Raw genomic sequence first — 19,631 nt, 5'->3', positions numbered from 1 at the left:
GGCTAGCGTGGTTTAGAATCTCTTGCATAACTCTATGGCTACCTTGCAACCACCACCGACAACTGCGCTGAGTAGCGCATGTGCAGGAACTTGCTGAGAGTGATGCTCTACAGCAGTGTCTAAGTGCCCCAGCTCGTCATCTCTAAATTCCTTGATAACGTCCCTCAAAAGTGGGATGCTTGGATGAGATGATGGTAATGACTCGAAGTCTTTCAATTGACTGGATTCCCCTGGGGTATAAGACTTGCGAACATAACAGCTAAAAATGAGGACAAACTCATCATAATGCTCCCCTATGACCGTCTCCACTGCCTCTGTACAAGCCATGGCTGCTTCTTTGCCCATGAGGGCCGTTACCGCCCCAAGCGCAAAACCTGCAGCTTTGGCAACGTCGGACAACAATGTTGGTCGTACCTGATGTTGTATCTGTAATTTGTCCATCACTTTTAGATGTAGTTTTTCTTGGTCCCACATTTCCTTCACCAAAATAAGTTGATTGAGTATCATTGAATTGCTGTTCAAGATGCTCACCTGAATCAAGGGCCCAACTTGTGGGTCGCGGCCAAGGACAGCGAGTTGTCCTCGGTAAATCCAATTTGCCGCAATTTCACCAGCCTGATCCACGCGCAGTGCGTTGTCCAGAATTTCCCGTTGCTGTGGAGAAATGTCCGGGGAGGTAGAAACCCCAGGTTCCTGGTTCTTGGACGGGTCCGTATAGAAATTGGATGGTCTGGATGTGATGGCTCTTGTCAAGGGCCGTAAAGCCTTCGCAGCCTGGAAACGGTACCCCGCCAACATTTGTAACTCCTGCAGGTCAATCACACAGCTGGTGGTGACCTTGATGTAGACTACGACGTGACCAGGGCAGCACTTTGTACTTTCCACGGCTAAAATAGCCAGAAAAGGAAATAATCGTATTTCTAGTTGATCTCAAGCAAACGCGTCTTCCAAGTTGACCATCGTTCACAAACATTGATATCCGCGCGATTAAGATGACCTCGAAGTACGTGTTTTGATGGAGACCATGCCTTAACATGCTGCACGACTTCATACAGGTTTACACCTTCGCAAGCTGTTGATATGTCTAAGGAGAAGGACTGGTCGATGAACCTTGGTATGTTCATCCATGACTCGTCATGGCACGCGCCAAATGTTTCACTATAGGAATGCTTGACTGGGATACCACCAGCATCGTATTCACCAAGCGCAGCCTGGTCGAGTTCCTCAAGTAAGTGGCCTTATAAACGTCTTCCCAGCACTTGCGAGGCTCATCATCCATCCAGATACACAGGGACTACCGTTGACCCTAGCTTTAGCAATATTCAGAAGCTACCTCGTGAATAATCGAAAACATCTCCCTCCATGAGATGTGCTAACTCGACCCACAGGATATGCTCAGTTTGGCAAGCTAACGACCACCGAAGAGCAGCCATCTGGTGATTCTGGCATTTGTGACCCGGTTATTGATCTTTGACAAAGTCGGAATAAACAGAGACAGTCGCTAGTCCCACGGTTTCCTCATCAGAAAGCAACAGGCTTTTTGCAGAAGAATTCACAGACGATGCATTATCGATTGCGCCGCCGCCGCCGCCAACCGTGACACAGGTGCAGTAACATTCAGATCCTTCATTTTCAAATTTTGACATAAAGAAAAGACCACTCAGCCGGCTCAACCTAGATCTCCGGGCAGCCCTGATGCTATGGGTGATTTCAAACCCACGAGGTAGTATGATCTCAACAGTCTTGTGATGTAAACTAATGCGATTGACTAGACGGGTAAGGACGCAGCCAGGCGGTCATGACTCTATTGGCAATTTGTTCGGTGACGAACCCCTGGCTCAATTTATTCCCACTCGCAAGTATGTAGCGTTTGCTTTGCTATCCCCTCTCCACTTATCCCGGCCACAGGGTGCGACAGCGCCCAGGAGGAGAAGACAATATCGAAGGGGTAAGCATGCGGCACAATTTAGTTCGACTTATGTATTGATCTCCTAGTAGCTTTTCTGAGGGTGTATTCTTTGTATGAAAATACTGAAGCAATGTCGAGGTTTAAATGGTATTAAAGATGTTTTTGTTGTCCAACAACCTGCTACTAGCATCAGTACCATATCGTTAGTTCTAGGCGCCTGGGATCAAAAGCAAAAAGCTTGATGGTAGCGGCGAGGTTCGAACTCGCGCGGACTTTCGCCCATTGGGATTCAGATCGGTTCTTAAATCCAACGCCTTAGACCAACTCGGCCACGCTACCAATCACCTGATTGCAATATTTAATATTGTTGATCAGCACCCTGACATGGTTACCGACCGATTACCGCTTTAATATTTTGGACGGCAATTCGATACTGCCACGAATCACGATCAGCCGCATCATGGGCTGTTCAAGTTTAAGTTATAAAGGCGACAGTGCCCTTCCTTCTCTTTAATTTCAACATTATAATGTCGTTTCCGAAGACCCAGAACGAATGGCGAATGGCCTTGGATTCACTTCCTCCTACCCCCGAGAAAATCCCTGCTTTCTTCTTTGGGCACGGGTCCCCGATGCTCATTGCCAGACAGGACTTGAACTCACCCATGCCAATCGCCATGGGCTCAGAGGGTGACCTCGCAAAGTTTTTGCGTGATTTCGGTCCAGCTTTGAGGGCCAAGTACAAGCCAAAGGGCATTGTTGTGTTCAGTGCTCACTGGGAAACGATAGGAGCACGTCACGGTAAGAATTTCGGGCTCCCCCGGGGAGCACTTAGCTGACGTCGTGTCTGGCAGTGACGGATTACGGAGATAAGAACCCCCTGCTCATGGACTACTTTGGGTTTGAACCCTACTTCTATCAACAAACATTCGAATCCAAAGGAGACCGCGCCTTGGCCGAGCGCCTTGTGCAGTTGTACAAAGAGGTATATCAAACAGAAAGTCATTCTCTCCATTCATACCTATTTTGGAATTGCTGTTAGGCAGGCCAAAAAGCCAAGCTCTCCGGCGTTCGTGAGAGCCGCGGGTGGGATGGCCGCACTTCTCCCCCTAGTCAAGGCCCAGGATTCGACCATGGTGTCTTTGTCCCTTTCAAGCTTATGTTTGGGGACAAGGTGGACGATGTGCCCATCGTTCAAGTATCCATCGAAAGGTCTGGTGATCCAGAACAGAACTGGGCAGTCGGAAAGGCAGTATCGAAACTCAGGTCCGTTTTTGGGCCCACTATTTACGTTCGCACATTTATAGAGCCGACATATCTGATGTCTCGTATTCATAGAGAAGAGGGGATTCTCATCCTAGCAGGCGGTCTGACCGTCCACAATCTTCGTGATCCAAGGCAATTCTCAGAGAAGGCAGCGTCACCCAACGTTAAGATGTTTGATCAGGCAATTACAGTGGCTGCATCTCAGTCCCAGGTTCATACTACACACTCATCCCTTTTCAAAATTGCTCATTTTTATCTTTGACAGCTTGACGAACGGAAGCAGTCGATGTTCAACCTCGTGAAGCACGATGGCTTCGCGCAGGCGCACCCCTCCGCTGAGCATTTTGTTCCGCTGTATGTTGCCGCGGGCGCAGGTGAGGAGGGGGGTGTTCAGGTTATCAGCGCCATTTACTCTGCTCCGACTATTGCATTCGGGATTTAATGGCATGCAGAAGAATGTACCTTGCACCAGAAGCTACGTTACATTGCGACCGAGATGACCATTAATATTCTCAACGGACGGAATGAATCACGACAAAAAGAAATCAAATACGAGCAACCGGAAGAAATCAAGCCCAGGGAGCAATATGACGCAAATGAAAGGTTAAAGTTCAGGTGAATACTTGATGCATCTTTTCAAGTACGTACGGCGATAACTTTGGATGAATCTTGTCTGTTAGCTTTGAGTCTCCTGTGATATCATGATGCGCTAACACATACTTGGTCTGTTGTTGGACTTTGCTTCTTTCGTAGTGGCAAGTCAAGTGCCCGCACGATGGGTTCCTTCAATGCAGGTGGTTGTTAAAATAAATGAGTCTGGCAGTGACTACTAGCTTCGGGTTTGAACCCTATTTTTATCAACAAATGGTCCAAAGGAGAACCCGGGATGGCCAGACGCATGGTCCAGGCTCAGGATTAGATCACGGCGTCTTCGTTCTTTACAGGCTTGTGCTTAAGGACAAGGTGGACGACGTGCACATCATCCAACTACCCATCGAAAGGTCTGATGAACCAGAACAGAACTGGGCAGGGTCGGAAAGGCAGTATAAAAACTCTGGTTCGTATCTGGGTCTAAACTTTACATTACTGTCTTTATATATGATATTTCTCATCCATAGAGAAGAGATCCGCATTTTAGCAGGCGGTCTGACCATCCACAATCTTCATTATCGAAATCATTGTGCAGAGAAGTTGGCGTCCCCCAACGTGAAGATGTTTGATCAGGCGATAACAGTAGCTACATACTAATCCCAGGTTTAACTCGCATGCTCGATTCGCTCACGATTCATTCTTGACAACTTAACAAATAGAAGCAGCCGCTGTTCGACCTCATGAAGCACGATGGCTTCGCGTTTGCAACATCCCACCACCGATCACTTTGTTCCGCTACATGTTGCGGCGGACGTTCAAAGTCTCAGCGCCACTTACGCTTCTCAAATGATTGCATTCGGTGTTTGATCCTATGCACTTGTCTTGTACTAGAAGCTAGATAACATTGCGAGCTGAACATCCTAATCCTATGGAATGAAATGATGGAAATAAGGTATCAAACACAACAACCCGAAAGCAAGATCCCGGGAATACCATTACGACAATGAAACGGAAGAAGAAAAGGATGCCTTTTCATCAAAGCCGATTATCTCCAGCAAACGACCATATTCTGACGTCGCCGTCATCGCTGCCAGAGATAATCTTGTCTTCACCAAGACCCAAGCATGTTACAGCACCACGATGTCCAACCAAAGTAGCTGTACACCGGCCTTCCTCGCGGTTCCACACCTGGAAGGGGATATTTAAGTTTGGAGGCAGATGATTACTCGAGAAGACGGACCTTGATAGTGCGGTCATGGCTGCCGCTAATTAACCGCAGCTTGTCACTCGCTACCGCCCAGACGCCTTCAATGTGGCCAAATAGAGTCTGCGTGGCTTTCGCCGTATCAATGTCCCAAACCTTGATAGTGTTATCAAGGCTTCCAGAAATGAGCACCGGCCTCTTAGCGCGCTTCCGACTACCACCTGCCAACACTTCCCTAGTGACACGATCAAGGCTCTGAATGTCCTCCATGCTCTCGTTATCAGCATCGTGCGTAATGACCGTGCAAACTTCAAAAGGGTTCGTTGTGTTCCCAACTTGGGTGACATGGGCCATGTTATTGTCCGCAATGCGCTGCTCTTGACGACTGACGCCCTCGTCACAGCGCTCATCCACCTCCAATAGTTTCAGACTCTGCACTTGTCCAACGTGCCCCATGAATTGGCGCACGCACGTCCGTCGGGCAAGGTCCCACAGGCGAATGGTCCCGTCATCTGAAGCCGAAAACAATAATGTGCCTTGGCATATCCTTGGCTCGCCACTCGACCCGTACGACATCTCAACATCTGCTGGTCCTTCAGATTCCCATAGCCGCACGGAATTGACCCAGTCACGGTGACCACGGAGCGTGAACGTTTCGCCCGTGCGGAAGTTCCATATCTTCACGGTGGTATCCACACTCCCGCTAGCAAGCACGTTGGAGTCGAAGTTGAGACAAACAACACCCTCTGTATGTCCCTCGAGCGTACGTATGCACTCCCCAGTTCTCCAGTTCCATACTCTAATGGTGCGGTCCATACTCCCTGTTATCAACTTCGCCTCATCGAACTGTAATGCCCGTACAGCACGCGTATGTCCACGGAGGCAGCGTACCTCGAGGCCGGTTTCAATGTTCCACACACGCACAGTGCGGTCGTACGAGCCTGTGATGAGGATAGGGAAGGAAGGATGCTGCAAGGTCTCGCTGAACTGGAGACACATGACACCGTCTGTGTGTCCATGTAGCGTCCGGACGGAACATCGCCCCCGGCGCCAATTACGCTCGACTGATAAGCGCTCTGAATATACATCCTTCCATGGCCGTGTGAACAGCAATGCGTCGGGTATATCGGGAACGATCAAGTCAGGGGCAGTATGAGGTTGGAATGAAGGAGGAGACGATGACGGAGAGGCAGAGTTTACGCGGACGGCACGCTTTCGCTCGAGAATAGGTAGCCCCCATCCGCACTTAAGGCATTTTTGGCCGATGTGCTGTTCACATATTCCGCGCCATAGGACGTCGTCATCGGCTAGGCTTTTCCACTGCTTGCTCACCTGAGCAGCGCGACAAAGAGAGGTAGCGTCAAGACACGCAAGGACTCTGAGTGATACCTCGCGGGGGAGGGCGGTGAATGGGTCGATGCGGATTAGCTGACCAAGCTGCTCCGTCAGCAATGAGAGCTGAGAAAAACAGCACATGGTGAGAATGCCTTGAAGAATCAGTTCCCTCCTGGGGTGCGATGACGAGGAGAAACCGGACCAAATGGCATTGACGGCTTCCCGTTCTTGTACGGGGAGAGCATCAAGAGCCTATAGAAATTAAATCAGCAGCTGAAGAGCTCATCGGCTGAAGGGATGCAATGTCAGACACACACCTGCTGAAGCTTTAAGTTGGTACCCTCATCCGCCATTCTCTGATGGCGGACACATAATTTTCTCTGAGTAGTTGGAGTGATGTGCATCTCAATGTCTGAGGTTGTTGAGGGCGGAGATGAGCCGGCAGAAGAAGATCCAAAATTTGAGAAAGGTGAGGGAGATCGATTATGGTCTAGATCAGGAGCCAAACCCGAAGCGAGGCGAGGAGCAGGCAGGGTATCGCATTCGTATGATCCAGTCGTGGGTGTGGGTGTCGCCATGGCTGGCGTCGGGGAGACAGAAAAAAGAGTTGAAGCCTTTCAAGAACCGAAAGGATTAAATAATAATCTCATATCAAGGGCTTGTGGTCGAATGAAGTCAGACTTGCATGTATGTTGCCCTATTCGCGAACATCTCACGCAACATCACGCAAGCCAAACGTCACGGGTCACAAACATAATATCCTATGTCACGCAATTTCAATGGCCAGCAAGCTTGGAGCAGCGACAAAACATCTGCTCAACGACAGGCATAATAGTAACATCATGTGTACAGTGGTACAGTGGTACTGAACGGACCGTGGAAAATCAATTCAACAAAAATATGACGTGAACACGATACAGAATCAATACAACACAGACAGGATACACGCACTCATCGATCGATATTATAGGATACGCAGAAATCAGATACCAGTCTCCTTCCTCTCAATCAATCAAGCGTGATCTTAAGTTGATCCAGAGGTATCGGTACAAAAGTATCCAAGTCGATCGACCGTGAGCGTAGCTCAGCCTCGCAGTGTGGTGGAACCAGGAGTCGGTTTAAGTCTGGTCGCACCGACAACTCTGTCATAAACTAATCAGCGACCGTTGACATTCCATACTTTGCTGTCAATTACCTTCCCGTGTGAAGTCGAATAGACGAGGGAATTCCTTCCCGTTCGGCATCCTTGCGCCCTCCACTCGTAGTTCGTCAAAGAATGGGTGCACCATGGCCTCTACCGCACTTAAACGTGCCCCAGGCGTATATTCGAGTAACTTGGCAACCAAATCAATCGCCTCAGGCGCAGTGCGTGGTCGAAATACCTGTCGTACGTAAGTACACGCGGTAACAACGCTACAAAACTGCGGTTATACCTTTGAGAATGGATGAGGCTTGATTTGAGGGAACTTGTGCTCCATATAATTTGGATTCATCGTCTTAATTTGTTCTCGCGATGGCGTCCCAAGAACCTTGATGATCTCCACCAACTGGTCGATACCACTCTCCCCAGGAAACAGAGGTTGGCCAAGCATCAACTCTGCCATCACGCAACCCGTCGACCATATGTCTAGAACAGAGTTACTCTCTCCCACACAGTACGGAATGAGATTGTTACCCACCGATGTTTGTAGTGTAGTTGGTAGCACCGAAAATAAGTTCTGGTGCTCTGTAGTACCTCGAGCAAATGTAACTAACATTTGGCTCTCCAGCAACGAGGATTTTTGCTGAGCCGAAATCGCACAAATTTAGAACTCCCGTGGCAGGGTTCAACAGGAGATTCTGAGGTTTAATATCGCGATGGCAGATGCCCACTGAGTGAATGTAGGCAAGTGACCGGAGAAGCTGATACATGTACAGCTTGATTTGAAGCATCGGCATAGGTTGCTTCAACTTTGTGTAATGACGGCTGGCGCGGTAAACGGTGTCTGGAACGTATTCAAGAACAAGATTGAGGTAAACTTCGTCCTTCTATGGGCAAAGCTGGAATCAGCACCAAGATGAGGACTGGACTAGATTTTGCAAACCTTTTCCCCATTGGAATAGAAGAAAGCCTTGAGGTCGACGACGTTTGGATGTGACACAAGTCTCATGATTTGTAGTTCACGATTCTATTTGCACGATGTCGATGATATCAGGCCAGCACGGACCATTTCATCAGCATCATCTCAAAAGCGGGCCACATCACGACACGCGCAGAAGCGCAGAGTGACAGACAAAAGGGATTACGTACCTTGAATCGCTTGTCCTGGAGGACTTTCTTGATGGCTATATCCTCTCCCTTTGACTCTCCGACGAGTTTTGCCTGGTATACGACACCAAAAGAGCCATTTCCAATGACTTTGCAATTTGTGTAGGCAATCTCCCTCTGTTCTGATGTTTTGCCGTCTGTTGCGACGACCTTGACTACCTTGTGGGGATCGTCGATGGCTATTTGAGGGGAAATGTGGTCAGATGAAGATGACATGGACATGATGGAGACAGAAGGAGGTAGGATATAAAGGCGGGAAATGACGGGGGAAGAATAACAATTAGAAAACACACATAGCGACCAAATTTGGATGTAGAAAAGTGTGGAGGTTGATTGGGAGAGCACGCACGAGATATCTTAACACCATTTATTGGAACGTTTGATGCCATCTGTGAAAAAGATATGCTCCTTGCAGAAAATCGCACGCGCTCTTGGAAATCGGAAGGAACAAGTGGCACGACTGGTAGCGAGCGCCTAATTGATGTTGGTGATGCGGCAAACTTGAAGCAATTAGAGCAAACTCGCAGTTAAAAAAACTGCAAAAGATGAAGGGGACTGAAAGTTAATGCTGGAAATGCAAACGAAGGCTTGTTGGGAGGTGAAAACGATATGGATGGGAAGAGAGAAGGTGAACGAGCAGGAGAAAGGGTGACTTGAGAGATCCTGTGACCCCAATCATCCTCGACGCCAATCATACGCAAACATCCACTTTGAAGTTTAACGTTGTCTATCAAAGCTCCAATGGCTCAAATTTTTAACTGCATTCAAGTTCAGCGGTCCACATGTCGAGACTTGATAGCCATCGTCAACAGGTCGTCAAATCCGTGTCGTACCCTCTGTACAACTCTACCATTGTCTCATGTTCATATCCCAGCCTGAGCTGTTACAACGGCTCTTAGCCTGGACCCTGCATAGAAAATTTCTCAGCCCAAATCTCAATCTTTGCGCTATTGAACTTCGGAAACAACTTTTGATGCCATCAATGCCTCCAGCGAAGCCCACAGATGATGATCTATGAAGTCCACAGCATGATGATATTGATGACACCCTTTTCAGCGTACCTCAACCTGAGATTTTCGTACCAACTTGCGTGTTTCTTCCTCCGTTATGTTTGGACTCTCACCTCCGAAGCATGTCTAATTAGGAAATTTAGGGCTCACAACAATGCTGTCCGTGCGTGATCGGTCTGTGCGTCGACTTGTGTCTCAGACCCCGTTATCGCAGCCGGCACATGACCGCGGACTGTATGTGGTCCCCCCCTCACGGGTTAGTCAAGCCAAGGCTTTGTTTCATGATAAGACTCCCTGTCACGTAAGATGGTCTGGAACTATAGTCTATTTCCTATCGATGAACCTGGATGTACGTAACTCATGGGTGCGTTTCAAGTTATTGGACAGGTAACTGCCTCTCAAATTGCTATTTGCCTGTCATAGCATTAATCGAGATATCATTTCAGTGGTTCAATAATGTTGTGGTTCCATGGCTTCGATTTTTCAGGGCTCCGTGTTCCTCGCATGACTCTTGGTTGACCAGCTTCAGGATCGTGTTGCACACAACCTATCTCAGTGGATGCTCAAGTAGTTCACATCGATCATACAGTGATTCCTTTGTGTTGCTCAAAGGTAATAGGTCTCGAATTCAGAAAATTAAATCCTTTATTCAAGGATGGAAGCTCAAAGGCTCCACTTTTGACGCAATTTGAGACGTGTAAGTCTGCCCACTTTTGTAATGAGTATCCTAATTCTACGCAGGTGAGTATTGCAAAAGAACGCGATTCACGTGTGACTTCCTCGATCTCTCATTAATCATGCGGACAGTGAACCTCCCTGGTTGGATGACGAACTCCAAGTCGAGTATGTCTCCGTGGTAGTTCTACGTTCTACGCTCAACGCTTGGCCGTGATGCCAAGTCAGGGTATGTTCCTCCGTGGCGAATTGACATTCACATTCATTGAACAACCCTGACACGCAGTCAACGCTACATGTGGCACTCAAGGATGCGTTTTTTCTCGGTCACTTTAACCTCCGAGGGGCGTCTAATCCCTATCGGGATGCTCGCGGCGCATTTGAACGTTGTAAGTACCCAACTAAATTTTGCTCTTGTTCCTATTACAGTGGAAGTCGTATCATCATAAACAAGAGGCATATGATCTACGCCTCGCATGAGGCTAGTCGCACCTCGCGATCGATTATCAGGACAATTTGTCCCTGCACAGTCAGTTATGAGAAAACATGTAAGTAGGCAGGTTGGACGGCTTATTTGAATAGCCGCAAACCAAATATGAATGCATACTCCCCGTGATGATACTCACCAACTTTTCATTGGACTTCCACACAGGTAGGGTGTGTGATCGAAGAAAGGATTAACAGTTGGTTGCTTTTGGGATACTGACGAGACCCAAACACATCTTCCGAGGTCCGTAAGTGACAAAGGACGGTCAATCTTTGACCCCATTCATTCAAGGCAAGCACAGCAGGGTTACACCCTTATGCGACCTTCTCCGTTAGTGTACAGCAAGGTGGGTTGAATGAATGAAACGCGGCATTTGTATTGATCAAGCGATCAAAAGATGACTGCGGGATCACGCGACCGAGGATGCCACCCCCTTCCAAACTTGACTGTCATATCAATCCAGATCTTGGTGAGCGTTATCTGCATGTACGTGCACTCCTCGTGCGTGGTTGCGGACGGCGTGAAACTCAGATCACGCGTCAATTGCGAGCGTCCATTGGCTTATTTAGGGCACGACGATCGCCGTGCCGAGATTAGCCTTGTCCGCTGCTCCAGTCGCACCATCTTCCGACCGACGTATTATGAATTGTGAGCCGTTGGACACGGGGATTTTACCTACGTGAAAAGTTGAGATATTCCACATCATGTGTGCTCAATCTTCTAGCTGGCAAGCAGACCCTCCACCGCGTTTTCAGGCCTGTAGGCGCCTTTCTGCCTTTAAAAACGCGAGAAATTGAAAACAGCGAACACTCATATCACCTCCATAGCCATGCAAGTCCCTGTAAGCTATTCCCGCGAGATCGCAGCGTCTTGAACTGACTGCCCACTTCAGGATATTCACGCGTCTCCTGATCAAGTTGAAGTGCAATACGCAACCCATGTCGCTCTAGATGATGCCGACGAACTTGTTTTTGAAAGGTTCGTCCTGAGTCGATGGTCGTCTGGGCAATCTCACGCCGTTCCTGGCAGATTCAACGAATCGTTCTGGCCCTTGGCTGGATACGAAGACCATCCGCGTGACGAATATACCGATCACGATCTCATGGGTCCCCCCACGACCAGCGACCCTCATCAGAACCCCGTGGGCCATGGGGAGCAGCATGGACCTTGCTCACCGTTGTCATTCGGCAGACAATGTTGCTTCCAGCACGAGCACGCCATTCCAGGTGGCCAATGTCCTGACTATGGGGTCTCATGCACCGCGAGCTTCGCAACAACCGACCAGCAAATGGACCAGCAGGCACCAGATGCGATGCTGGAGATCCCCTTCAATAATGCAGAAGGTATTCAACAGATGTATTGTCCACTTTCGCTGGCGAATGACGGGCAAGGTCAGGTGTTTTGATATCGAGCGGTGAATTGAATCTAATGACAGTTATTATGCAGATGTCATGACCGGCTGGGAAGATCACCTTGTCTCGAGTGCAGATGACCCCCACTATGCACCCATTGTCGGTGGTGATGCGAGGGACATAGGACCGGCGCCTCATCCCACACCATCCGGTGTCCTGAGTGTTGTTCGGTGCCAACACCATATACAAGGTCAACCCTGCGGGGTGTTGATCGAAGGCGAAATCTCCAGTATCTTGGAACATTTCGCCTGCATGCACGTTCGCCCTCGCATGTTTGCAAATGCAAAATCACAGCATCCGCCGGAGTTCTGGACTTGTCGCTGGGGCGGCGGGTGTGACAGTCGCATGCGCAAGGAGGGCATTAAGAGGCATGTTCTTGGCCACATCTTCCGGTGGAAATGTTTGACTTGCTCGTCGACCTACTCGCGAGATGATAGTGCGCGAAAACACGCTAAGGAGTGTGGAGATGGCAGGATCTCCATGCAGCCGCGGTCGGAGGTTCATCCACAACAGTTGTAGGAGGAGAGAAGAAGGGGGAGGGAAACCATAGCTCCCTCGGTGCACGATACTTACATGCTTACGAAGAGGGATTCTGGGAATTCTTCCAGTTGGCGATATATTTATAGCCGTTCGCGGATGCGGTTTGTACTTACAATACTCTGCGACTTCCGTTCAAGTTGTTCGCTTCCTAATTCAACTTTCCATACGTATCGAGTCCTTAGTACATCACAAGCCCACCGTAAATCCTTTTGCAGGCAGCTAGTCGCAGACTCTCAGTGGCATGCGACTGGGCAGCGAGGAGCAGTGATGATTGATTCCAGTCGGCTATCTGAGTATGGCATCTAAAGATTATGTCATAGGTGTCAATGATGATGTGATTGGAAGGATACGCACCCATAATCAGTCTAGCAATATCACGTATAGGGGACATCGATCGAGAGGTGAGTTATGTGCGTAGAGGAGAATACGAGTCGCCTGCAATTACGGATCAAACGCGCGATTGACATCCGCAGACCGTGTTCGTGCACGCAACCCGTGTCAAATCTCTGAGCCGATCGTACATAATGATTGCGGCCTTCCAACGGCCTTCTGGCAAAATGTCGTTGATCCGACCTTCTGATAGCCCAAAGCCATAAGTCGAAAAAGTTAGGATAAGCCGCCGAACGTACCCTAGATCTTAGCAACTGGCTGGACGTGGGATAGGAAGATAAACATACTTGGTTCTACTTCATGATGGTGAAACCTGCAACATTGCTCCCCCCGGATGAATCAAGGAAACCAACGGCAACGCAGCAAGCAACTCATGCATATGACTTAGATTACTTCGACCACGGTATGGCGTGTCACTTCAAAATATCACCAAACGTGTGGGAGGCGAGAAGTGGAAGCCTATTCTCCAAACTTGCGTTTGTTGCTTCTGCCGAAACCGTCATCACCACCACCGCCACCTCTTCCGAAGCCGCCTCTATCTCCGTCACTGCCACCTCTGCCTCGTCCTCTCCATTGACCTCTCCACCTTCCTCGAATCGTGCCCCTGGACATCCCTCTTCCTCTTCCTCTCCCACGCCCTCTTCCTCTCGTCATGTCACCCACCTCGATCACTCCTTCCAATACTACTTCCTCCTCCAACTCCATAGCCACACCAGAAAATCCTTCTTCGTTCAGATCAGCATGAATAGAGACACACATGAAGTCGTATGCGACGACAGCTTCACCACCTCCCCAAGCCTCGCTCGCTTGCCGTTCAATTTCAGCGATGACAGCAAAACGGGCGTCTTGCGAATTTTTGAGTTGTTTAGGGGCTGGAAATCTGCGACAAGTAAGGAAATGAGCAAGGCAGAAAGTGGGCATGAAGATGACGTATGGAAAAAAATGATGCAATAAGTACATAAACAAGTTAAATGGGATCAATCTCACAGCATGTGGTGTACTCACCGGCTACCAATATGATTCAACACGACTTTCTGAGCTCCAATTTGTTTCGCAAATGTGCCCGCCATTACCGGGGTGGAGTGACCCCTTGCCACGACCTTGCTATCCACTTCGTCTTTGGTCCGTCGTGCTGAAGGGTCAATCTGTCGAGAGATGTACGTATCTGTGGCTTCGTGAATGAGGAGTGACACGGGCATAGTTGTCGATGGCTGTATAAGCGGAATAATCGGTGATGCATCGTATGTATCACCCAAAATGACAAGTTTGCGATGCGGGGGGTTGGGCTCATGGAAGACATAACCTATGCAAGGGTCTGTGCGGGTTCATTCAACACTAACGTATAAGAATGTTTAAAGGCGATTTCTCACCCCGATGTAGTATTGGTCCTGCATCAACTATAACCTCACCCCAGTAACCTGTGCCACTTGTGACACCTTTCCAGAAGCCATCGCTATCACAAAGGAAATTTTGACCAGGGCACTCGCTCGGATGAAGCACGGCAGGATCACATGAAGTGGGCGTGTCGGAGGGTGTCAACAGTTCGTGGACTACGTAGCGCTCGCCTGTGTGTGTGAGGGTCATAGCGAAAATTGAGCGAACAAATGTACGAAGGCCAGCGGGACCGTAAAGCTCGATATGGGGCTTTTCAGGTGTTAGCCATGGATATAATACAGAGCTTAATTACACACGGGACCATCTGAGGGCGGGAGGTCGCCAGAGGGAGCTATCAGTGGCGGGTGGAGGACATGTCTAAGGAAAGTGATTATTCCCATTACATGGTCGGCTAGAAATACACCAAGGTAAAGATAAAGATTCCGCAAATCCAATGAGACAAACCATGCATATGGGTGACAAATAGCTTGGTCACTTTGAACGCTTTAAGGACTGGGTCTCCCTGGCCGCGATGTTGCATCTGAAATTGCCGCACTGTCCCTTCTGCACAGTCGACCACTTATGATGGCTAGTTAATTAATTAATTGCAGAAGAAATAAAGCGCACTCCATAGCGAGCCGTCGCCGATGACGTCTGCGACTAAGTATTAACGGTCTCTGTAAGATGATCTACATGAAATGGCAGAAAGTGCAATGGCATACCAAGACTTGAACAGTTGCGAGAAATTGAAGGGCCACCACCGCTGGAGGTGCCCAGGAAAGATATATTCATGTTTCGTGCCATGACGGTTGAACGTTGAGAGCAAGATCTGCACCCCTACAATTACATTCACGTAAAAGGCAAGTGAAGTTGAACAAAAGCTGTGGCTGACGCTCGTTTGCAATCGAACCGTTCAGTGCAGCTACAACGCTTGCAAAGCTATTGCGCTCATTTACTATCATTTTGTCACTCGCTGTCGTTCATTCAAGCCACTGTCATTATGTTCATGGACCCTTCTTCTCGTGTGCCCCACGTCTTCGTAATCCCCCCCGAAGAAGAGCACTCCCAAAATCCTCCTTGGTGCTGTTTCGATGCAGACCTGCCTCCAGAAAATAGCACATCTATCGAGGTCACCTCTGCTAACCAACCTGACATCTTATTCGATGTACCCTTCTTGCTGCACCAGCCAGAACCAGCTCCCTCCTTTCCCCATGAGCAGCCTGGTGCAAGCTCGGTGATTATCCCACAGTCCAGGAGTTCTACATCTAGCTCTACGAGCGAGAAGCGTCAGCGCCCGCAGCATATCACTATCTCTGCCATGCGCAATAATGACCACGTCCGCGCTGTCCAGCATGATGTGCGAGATGACTCAGACGTGATTGAGGTCGTCAAGGTCAGGCGTTCAAAGGACTACAAATACAATCACGCAGATCACGTCCCAGAGCCACAGTTAAAGCGTTCAAAGACTTTTCGCGCTCGTGCATCCCGCGCTTTCCAATCCATAAAGAATGTCTCTCTCCCCCGTAGCAAGCAAACGAACACCAAACCACATGTCAAGGATCTTTGGACATCCACTGAGAGCATGCCAGGCATATTCAGAGGTGTTTTGCATTCCAAAGAGGATGTGCCACCAACGCCTAGTCGCAAGCTGTCGACTCTTTTCCAGAAACAGCTGTCCTCCTACTCATCGGAGGGTATCCTCCCAAGTTCGACAACTACGTCATTGCCTTATCTCAAGGGCTCTGATACCACTCCCTCCATCGCTGAAATTCGGCCTTCATATGAGTTCATTGAGCGCCCCCTCACTCCTTGTGCACCCACGTACGACCATAGTCTTCGTCGTCCAGTTTCTTCAGCCGACTTTCAACGCGCTTCCTCACCCGAGTCCAAGTTCAGCAAGGATCTGAAGCGACCTATCTCATCTCAGGATCTTCAGCGTCCAGAGAAAGACTTACGTCCTGTGTCTTCAGATGATTTCCAGCAAGATGAGCGCCCGGGGTCGCCCAACCCCTCCACCCGAAGATCGCGCAAACGTTTTTCCGTTAATGAGCTGCACCGCCTTTTCTCCTTCTCTCCAGAACCTCCCTCTTCTTCCACATTCCCTTCCACAACCACGTCCGCCTCGATCTCGAGTACACACTCTTACTCCGATGTACCATACGCTGCGGTGCATTTTGTTGATGATGATTACGGAAGGGAGGTCGAGGGCAAGTACGGTCGCAATCTCGACCTACTTGATGGTGATGACGGCGAGCTGCCCCCACCATCGCAGCCAAGTGATATCAGTTTCGAGTTGCGTCTCGACAGCTTGCACTTTGAGTCACTTTCGTTCGATCCCGAGGACTTTGACGTGAGCATGAACTTGGGAACCACAGGACTAGGTATCTCACGGCGGTGATCTCCGCTTTTTCATATGCTGTGAGTATGGCGATTGTCGAGGTTTTTTCTGCGGAATACATATTAGTAGGCTGGGCCTCGTGAGTTTCATTGTCTATTTCATCATGATATTTATCAGTGCTTCATTTCATGACCTGTACGATACCGATCCAGTCATCTACAAAAGAACCAACTCTCTATACCGACCTCGAACATTCTAGTATATTGCACGCTTCTTGGGCTCGCACTTGATGTCTTCAAACTGTTCTTACATTATTACTCGTCTATAGGTTGACTGGCTATACCAAGTTAGTGCTATTCATAGCATGTGACCGTGACGTGATAGCGTGACAATAATAGAATTACACGACACCGTCCGACCGAGAGAATTTGTTCGCAAAGGACTTGTCCGGCTTCCACCACATCAATGCTCCAGCTTCAGAGAGCAACGCAAAAAGTATAAAACTTTGTCTTCTAACTCTTTGCATCACTGACTGCTATTGTAGAACGTTGCACGGAAGTTGCATAAAGCGACTCTCCCGCTCGGCGCGTGGAACTCTCACCGGGGCCTTGCTACGCCCTCAGGTCCATATGACGCCGTCGTCATTGGTGGAGGTAAGTTGCAGCAATTGAAAATTAATTGAAACTGATGAGTATCAAATTCACAGGTCCTGGTGGATATGTTGCTGCAATCAAGGCTGCTCAACTCGGATTGAAGGTATTGTTCGGAACACGGAACACGGATAAGCACTGACGACTACCCAGACTGCATGTATAGAGAAGCGTGGTAGCCTTGGAGGAACCTGTCTCAACGTTGGTTGCATACCTTCAAAAGCCATGCTGAACAACTCCCATATCTACCATCAAACGCAACATGACCTCCAAAAGCGTGGTATTGATGGTGCGCACAGTTTTGTGCACACGTTCTTGACTCATTTGACGGTGAAATAAGTTACTGGTGTTTCCCTCAACCTACCCCAGATGCTGCAGGCCAAGGAGCAATCCGTCGTCGGCCTTACCAAGGGTATTGAGATGCTCTTCAAGCAAAATAAAGTCGACTACATTAAGGGCAGTGCATCATTTGTATCTGCGACGCGTATCGCGGTCCAGCTCAATGATGGTGGGTCGACCGAGGTGGAGGCGAAGAACGTAATCATTGCCACTGGCTCTGAGGTTGCACCCTTCCCAGGCGGTGCTATTGAGATTGACGAGAAGCAAATCGTCAGCTCGACTGGTGCTCTTGAATTGCAGAAGGTACCTAAGAAGATGGTCGTCATCGGTGGTGGTATTATTGGCCTTGAGATGGGCAGCGTATGGAGTCGCTTGGGCGCAGAGGTGACAGTCGTCGAGTTCTTGGGCGCAATTGGAGGTGCCGGTATTGATGAGGAGGTTGCGTGAGTTTACGTCAAATTAGAATGTGACTCTCAAGCTAACGCTCCTCAAAGCAAACAATTCCAGAAAATTCTCACCAAGCAGGGTATCAAGTTCAAACTCAACACTAAAGTCCTTTCTGCGGACAAGCAAGGTGGGGATGTCATCATTCAAACTGAGTCTGCGAAGGGCGACAAGCAGGAGACGGTGGGTGACGATTCGTGGGCTAGTCTATTTGTTACTAAACGGTTTTCTACAGCTCGAAGCAGATGTCGTCCTTGTTGCTGTTGGCCGTCGTCCGTACACCGAGGGTCTCAACCTTGAGGCTATCGGTGTCGAGAAAGACAGCAAGGGCCGCATTGTCATCGACGACCAGTTCAACACATCGGTGAAGAACATCAAGTGCATTGGTGACGTGACTTTTGGACCTATGCTTGCTCACAAGGCTGAGGAGGAAGGTGAGCATTATCAGGGTTGTCTCATGGTTTAAAACTGACGATAAGGAAGGCATTGCTGCTGTTGAGTATATCAATGCAGGGCACGGTCACGTCAACTACAACGGCATCCCTTCTGTTGTCTACACTCACCCTGAGGTATCATGGGTAGGAAAGACTGAACAGGAACTCAAAGCCGCTGGTGTGAAATACAATGTCGGCAAATTCCCCTTCGCTGCGAACTCACGTGCCAAGACCAATCTCGACAGCGAGGGCTTCGTGAAGTTCCTTAGTGAGAAAGAGACGGATCGTATTCTAGGTGTCCACATCATCGGTAAGCCTAGTGGATGGGGGTTGTGACACTGTGCTGATCACAATGATGGTTTCTTAGGCCCTAATGCTGGCGAGATGATCTCAGAAGCTGTTCTGGCTATGGAATACGGTGCAAGCTCCGAGGATATTGCACGGACAACACACGCTCACGTACGCACTTCCCCTTTTAAATTCTGTGACATACTAATCTTCATCCTCCGACAGCCCACCCTAAGCGAGGCATTCAAGGAAGCGGCAATGGCTGCCTACGGGAAAGCCATTCACTTCTAGATTATGATATCTTTACCCTTGTCGACGTCGTGGTCTGATGATATATGTGAAGCACGCTACCTACTAATGGCATTTGATCATAGAACGAGGGGGATTCGTATTTCATTAAGTAAATGAGTGATCTGGGATACAATTAAATTATGAAATTACAAGCTGTCATCTGTGGGTGCCCGACAGGCAGGAGTCGTTCTCCCGCTGCCAGTGGTTATTGGCTACTAAACGAACCTCAACGAATGATTATACGCCAGCACCCACGTGCTACGGCTGCGTGACCTGCCCATTTCTGATGACATGCAATTCATATTTCGGTGTTGCGATTTGTCTTGGGGTTGGCGGGGTATCATAATAT

The 19,631-nt window shown here is 48.9% G+C and overlaps 9 protein-coding genes and 1 non-coding gene across 10 annotated transcripts; 5 read left to right on the top strand and 5 right to left on the bottom strand.

The window, feature by feature from the left end:
- Positions 1 to 12: 12 nt before the first annotated feature.
- Positions 13 to 936, bottom strand: DEU56DRAFT_881182 (COQ7-domain-containing protein; the record flags this gene model as incomplete). Its single annotated transcript, XM_041356098.1, has 3 exons — positions 532 to 936; positions 278 to 477; positions 13 to 220 (listed from the first exon to the last, which is right to left on the bottom strand). Exons 1-3 carry the CDS (start codon positions 796 to 798, stop codon positions 13 to 15), a joined length of 675 nt encoding a protein of 224 aa, XP_041212358.1. The 5' UTR covers positions 799 to 936.
- Positions 921 to 2,242, top strand: DEU56DRAFT_781137 (uncharacterized protein). Its single transcript, XM_041352016.1, has 10 exons — positions 921 to 1,003; positions 1,056 to 1,114; positions 1,165 to 1,228; positions 1,284 to 1,336; positions 1,389 to 1,436; positions 1,493 to 1,605; positions 1,656 to 1,723; positions 1,773 to 1,859; positions 1,909 to 1,948; positions 1,999 to 2,242. The coding sequence occupies exons 1-10, from the start codon at positions 993 to 995 to the stop codon at positions 2,005 to 2,007; spliced, it is 552 nt and encodes a 183-aa protein (XP_041212357.1). The 5' UTR covers positions 921 to 992; the 3' UTR covers positions 2,008 to 2,242.
- DEU56DRAFT_t43 lies at positions 2,152 to 2,248 on the bottom strand. The gene has a single exon. It is a non-coding gene; the product is annotated as a tRNA-Leu (tRNA).
- Positions 2,249 to 2,436: 188 nt separating this feature from the next.
- On the top strand, positions 2,437 to 3,614 carry DEU56DRAFT_908888 (Extradiol aromatic ring-opening dioxygenase; the record flags this gene model as incomplete). Its single annotated transcript, XM_041357039.1, has 4 exons — positions 2,437 to 2,707; positions 2,761 to 2,891; positions 2,949 to 3,383; positions 3,438 to 3,614. The coding sequence occupies 4 exons, from the start codon at positions 2,437 to 2,439 to the stop codon at positions 3,612 to 3,614; spliced, it is 1,014 nt and encodes a 337-aa protein (XP_041212356.1).
- Positions 3,615 to 4,598: 984 nt separating this feature from the next.
- DEU56DRAFT_881175 (WD40 repeat-like protein) lies at positions 4,599 to 7,088 on the bottom strand. Its single transcript, XM_041356097.1, has 3 exons — positions 6,620 to 7,088; positions 5,004 to 6,554; positions 4,599 to 4,951 (listed from the first exon to the last, which is right to left on the bottom strand). The coding sequence occupies exons 1-3, from the start codon at positions 6,878 to 6,880 to the stop codon at positions 4,799 to 4,801; spliced, it is 1,965 nt and encodes a 654-aa protein (XP_041212355.1). The 5' UTR covers positions 6,881 to 7,088; the 3' UTR covers positions 4,599 to 4,798.
- Positions 7,070 to 9,257, bottom strand: DEU56DRAFT_781112 (kinase-like domain-containing protein). The gene is made up of 7 exons (XM_041352015.1): positions 8,960 to 9,257; positions 8,593 to 8,789; positions 8,387 to 8,470; positions 7,982 to 8,330; positions 7,736 to 7,929; positions 7,498 to 7,684; positions 7,070 to 7,444 (listed from the first exon to the last, which is right to left on the bottom strand). Exons 1-7 carry the CDS (start codon positions 8,997 to 8,999, stop codon positions 7,311 to 7,313), a joined length of 1,185 nt encoding a protein of 394 aa, XP_041212354.1. The 5' UTR covers positions 9,000 to 9,257; the 3' UTR covers positions 7,070 to 7,310.
- Positions 9,258 to 11,139: 1,882 nt separating this feature from the next.
- DEU56DRAFT_781110 (uncharacterized protein) lies at positions 11,140 to 12,949 on the top strand. Its single transcript, XM_041352014.1, has 4 exons — positions 11,140 to 11,623; positions 11,675 to 11,760; positions 11,812 to 12,173; positions 12,229 to 12,949. The coding sequence occupies exons 1-4, from the start codon at positions 11,612 to 11,614 to the stop codon at positions 12,711 to 12,713; spliced, it is 945 nt and encodes a 314-aa protein (XP_041212353.1). The 5' UTR covers positions 11,140 to 11,611; the 3' UTR covers positions 12,714 to 12,949.
- A 464-nt stretch (positions 12,950 to 13,413) lies between these two features.
- Positions 13,414 to 15,368, bottom strand: DEU56DRAFT_781104 (beta-lactamase-like protein). The gene is made up of 7 exons (XM_041352013.1): positions 15,221 to 15,368; positions 15,126 to 15,158; positions 14,964 to 15,077; positions 14,816 to 14,910; positions 14,495 to 14,768; positions 14,130 to 14,439; positions 13,414 to 14,004 (listed from the first exon to the last, which is right to left on the bottom strand). Exons 1-7 carry the CDS (start codon positions 15,300 to 15,302, stop codon positions 13,584 to 13,586), a joined length of 1,329 nt encoding a protein of 442 aa, XP_041212352.1. The 5' UTR covers positions 15,303 to 15,368; the 3' UTR covers positions 13,414 to 13,583.
- Positions 15,369 to 15,381: 13 nt separating this feature from the next.
- DEU56DRAFT_781101 (uncharacterized protein) lies at positions 15,382 to 17,244 on the top strand. Its single transcript, XM_041352012.1, has one exon. The coding sequence runs from the start codon at positions 15,499 to 15,501 to the stop codon at positions 16,894 to 16,896; it is 1,398 nt and encodes a 465-aa protein (XP_041212351.1). The 5' UTR covers positions 15,382 to 15,498; the 3' UTR covers positions 16,897 to 17,244.
- A 20-nt stretch (positions 17,245 to 17,264) lies between these two features.
- Positions 17,265 to 19,498, top strand: DEU56DRAFT_781099 (uncharacterized protein). Its single transcript, XM_041352011.1, has 10 exons — positions 17,265 to 17,331; positions 17,381 to 17,489; positions 17,543 to 17,592; positions 17,640 to 17,775; positions 17,827 to 18,268; positions 18,320 to 18,452; positions 18,505 to 18,703; positions 18,753 to 19,013; positions 19,071 to 19,162; positions 19,217 to 19,498. The coding sequence occupies exons 1-10, from the start codon at positions 17,302 to 17,304 to the stop codon at positions 19,280 to 19,282; spliced, it is 1,518 nt and encodes a 505-aa protein (XP_041212350.1). The 5' UTR covers positions 17,265 to 17,301; the 3' UTR covers positions 19,283 to 19,498.
- The last annotated feature ends 133 nt before the right edge of the window (positions 19,499 to 19,631 follow it).

This window comes from Suillus clintonianus (genome assembly GCF_016758775.1).
Source record: "Suillus clintonianus strain FC179 chromosome Unknown DEU56scaffold_11, whole genome shotgun sequence".
In the NCBI taxonomy this organism is placed as follows: Eukaryota; Fungi; Basidiomycota; class Agaricomycetes; order Boletales; family Suillaceae; genus Suillus; species Suillus clintonianus.
Note: the sequence above shows the minus strand (reverse complement) of the source record. Positions and strands in the feature narration are given on the sequence as shown.

What these genes read in the sequence shown, in the direction of transcription:
- DEU56DRAFT_781104 (XM_041352013.1), bottom strand. Translation starts at nt 15,302, where the DNA reads ATGGCACGAAACATGAATATATCTTTCCTGGGCACCTCCAGCGGTGGT. An exon ending in TCGCAACTGTTCAAGTCTTG is followed by an intron (nt 15,159 to 15,220) that starts GTATGCCATTGC and finishes GTTAATACTTAG; the next exon opens with TCGCAGACGTCATCGGCGAC. An exon ending in TCCCGCCCTCAGATGGTCCC is followed by an intron (nt 14,769 to 14,815) that starts GTGTGTAATTAA and finishes ACACCTGAAAAG; the next exon opens with CCCCATATCGAGCTTTACGG.
- DEU56DRAFT_881175 (XM_041356097.1), bottom strand. Translation starts at nt 6,880, where the DNA reads ATGGCGACACCCACACCCACGACTGGATCATACGAATGCGATACCCTG. An exon ending in CCAACTTAAAGCTTCAGCAG is followed by an intron (nt 6,555 to 6,619) that starts GTGTGTGTCTGA and finishes TAATTTCTATAG; the next exon opens with GCTCTTGATGCTCTCCCCGT. An exon ending in GCCATGACCGCACTATCAAG is followed by an intron (nt 4,952 to 5,003) that starts GTCCGTCTTCTC and finishes ATCCCCTTCCAG; the next exon opens with GTGTGGAACCGCGAGGAAGG.
- DEU56DRAFT_781110 (XM_041352014.1), top strand. An exon ending in GACGAACTTGTTTTTGAAAG is followed by an intron (nt 11,761 to 11,811) that starts GTTCGTCCTGAG and finishes CGTTCCTGGCAG; the next exon opens with ATTCAACGAATCGTTCTGGC. An exon ending in GCTGGCGAATGACGGGCAAG is followed by an intron (nt 12,174 to 12,228) that starts GTCAGGTGTTTT and finishes GTTATTATGCAG; the next exon opens with ATGTCATGACCGGCTGGGAA.
- DEU56DRAFT_781101 (XM_041352012.1), top strand. Translation starts at nt 15,499, where the DNA reads ATGTTCATGGACCCTTCTTCTCGTGTGCCCCACGTCTTCGTAATCCCC.
- DEU56DRAFT_781112 (XM_041352015.1), bottom strand. Translation starts at nt 8,999, where the DNA reads ATGGCATCAAACGTTCCAATAAATGGTGTTAAGATATCTC. An exon ending in AAATGGTGTTAAGATATCTC is followed by an intron (nt 8,790 to 8,959) that starts GTGCGTGCTCTC and finishes CCCCTCAAATAG; the next exon opens with CCATCGACGATCCCCACAAG. An exon ending in CAACTACACTACAAACATCG is followed by an intron (nt 7,930 to 7,981) that starts GTGGGTAACAAT and finishes ACTCTGTTCTAG; the next exon opens with ACATATGGTCGACGGGTTGC.
- DEU56DRAFT_781137 (XM_041352016.1), top strand. An exon ending in AGCCTGGTCGAGTTCCTCAA is followed by an intron (nt 1,229 to 1,283) that starts GTAAGTGGCCTT and finishes TCATCCATCCAG; the next exon opens with ATACACAGGGACTACCGTTG. An exon ending in GGTGATTTCAAACCCACGAG is followed by an intron (nt 1,724 to 1,772) that starts GTAGTATGATCT and finishes GCGATTGACTAG; the next exon opens with ACGGGTAAGGACGCAGCCAG.
- DEU56DRAFT_781099 (XM_041352011.1), top strand. Translation starts at nt 17,302, where the DNA reads ATGCTCCAGCTTCAGAGAGCAACGCAAAAA. An exon ending in GGTATTGATGAGGAGGTTGC is followed by an intron (nt 18,269 to 18,319) that starts GTGAGTTTACGT and finishes CGCTCCTCAAAG; the next exon opens with CAAACAATTCCAGAAAATTC. An exon ending in TCTAGGTGTCCACATCATCG is followed by an intron (nt 19,014 to 19,070) that starts GTAAGCCTAGTG and finishes ATGGTTTCTTAG; the next exon opens with GCCCTAATGCTGGCGAGATG.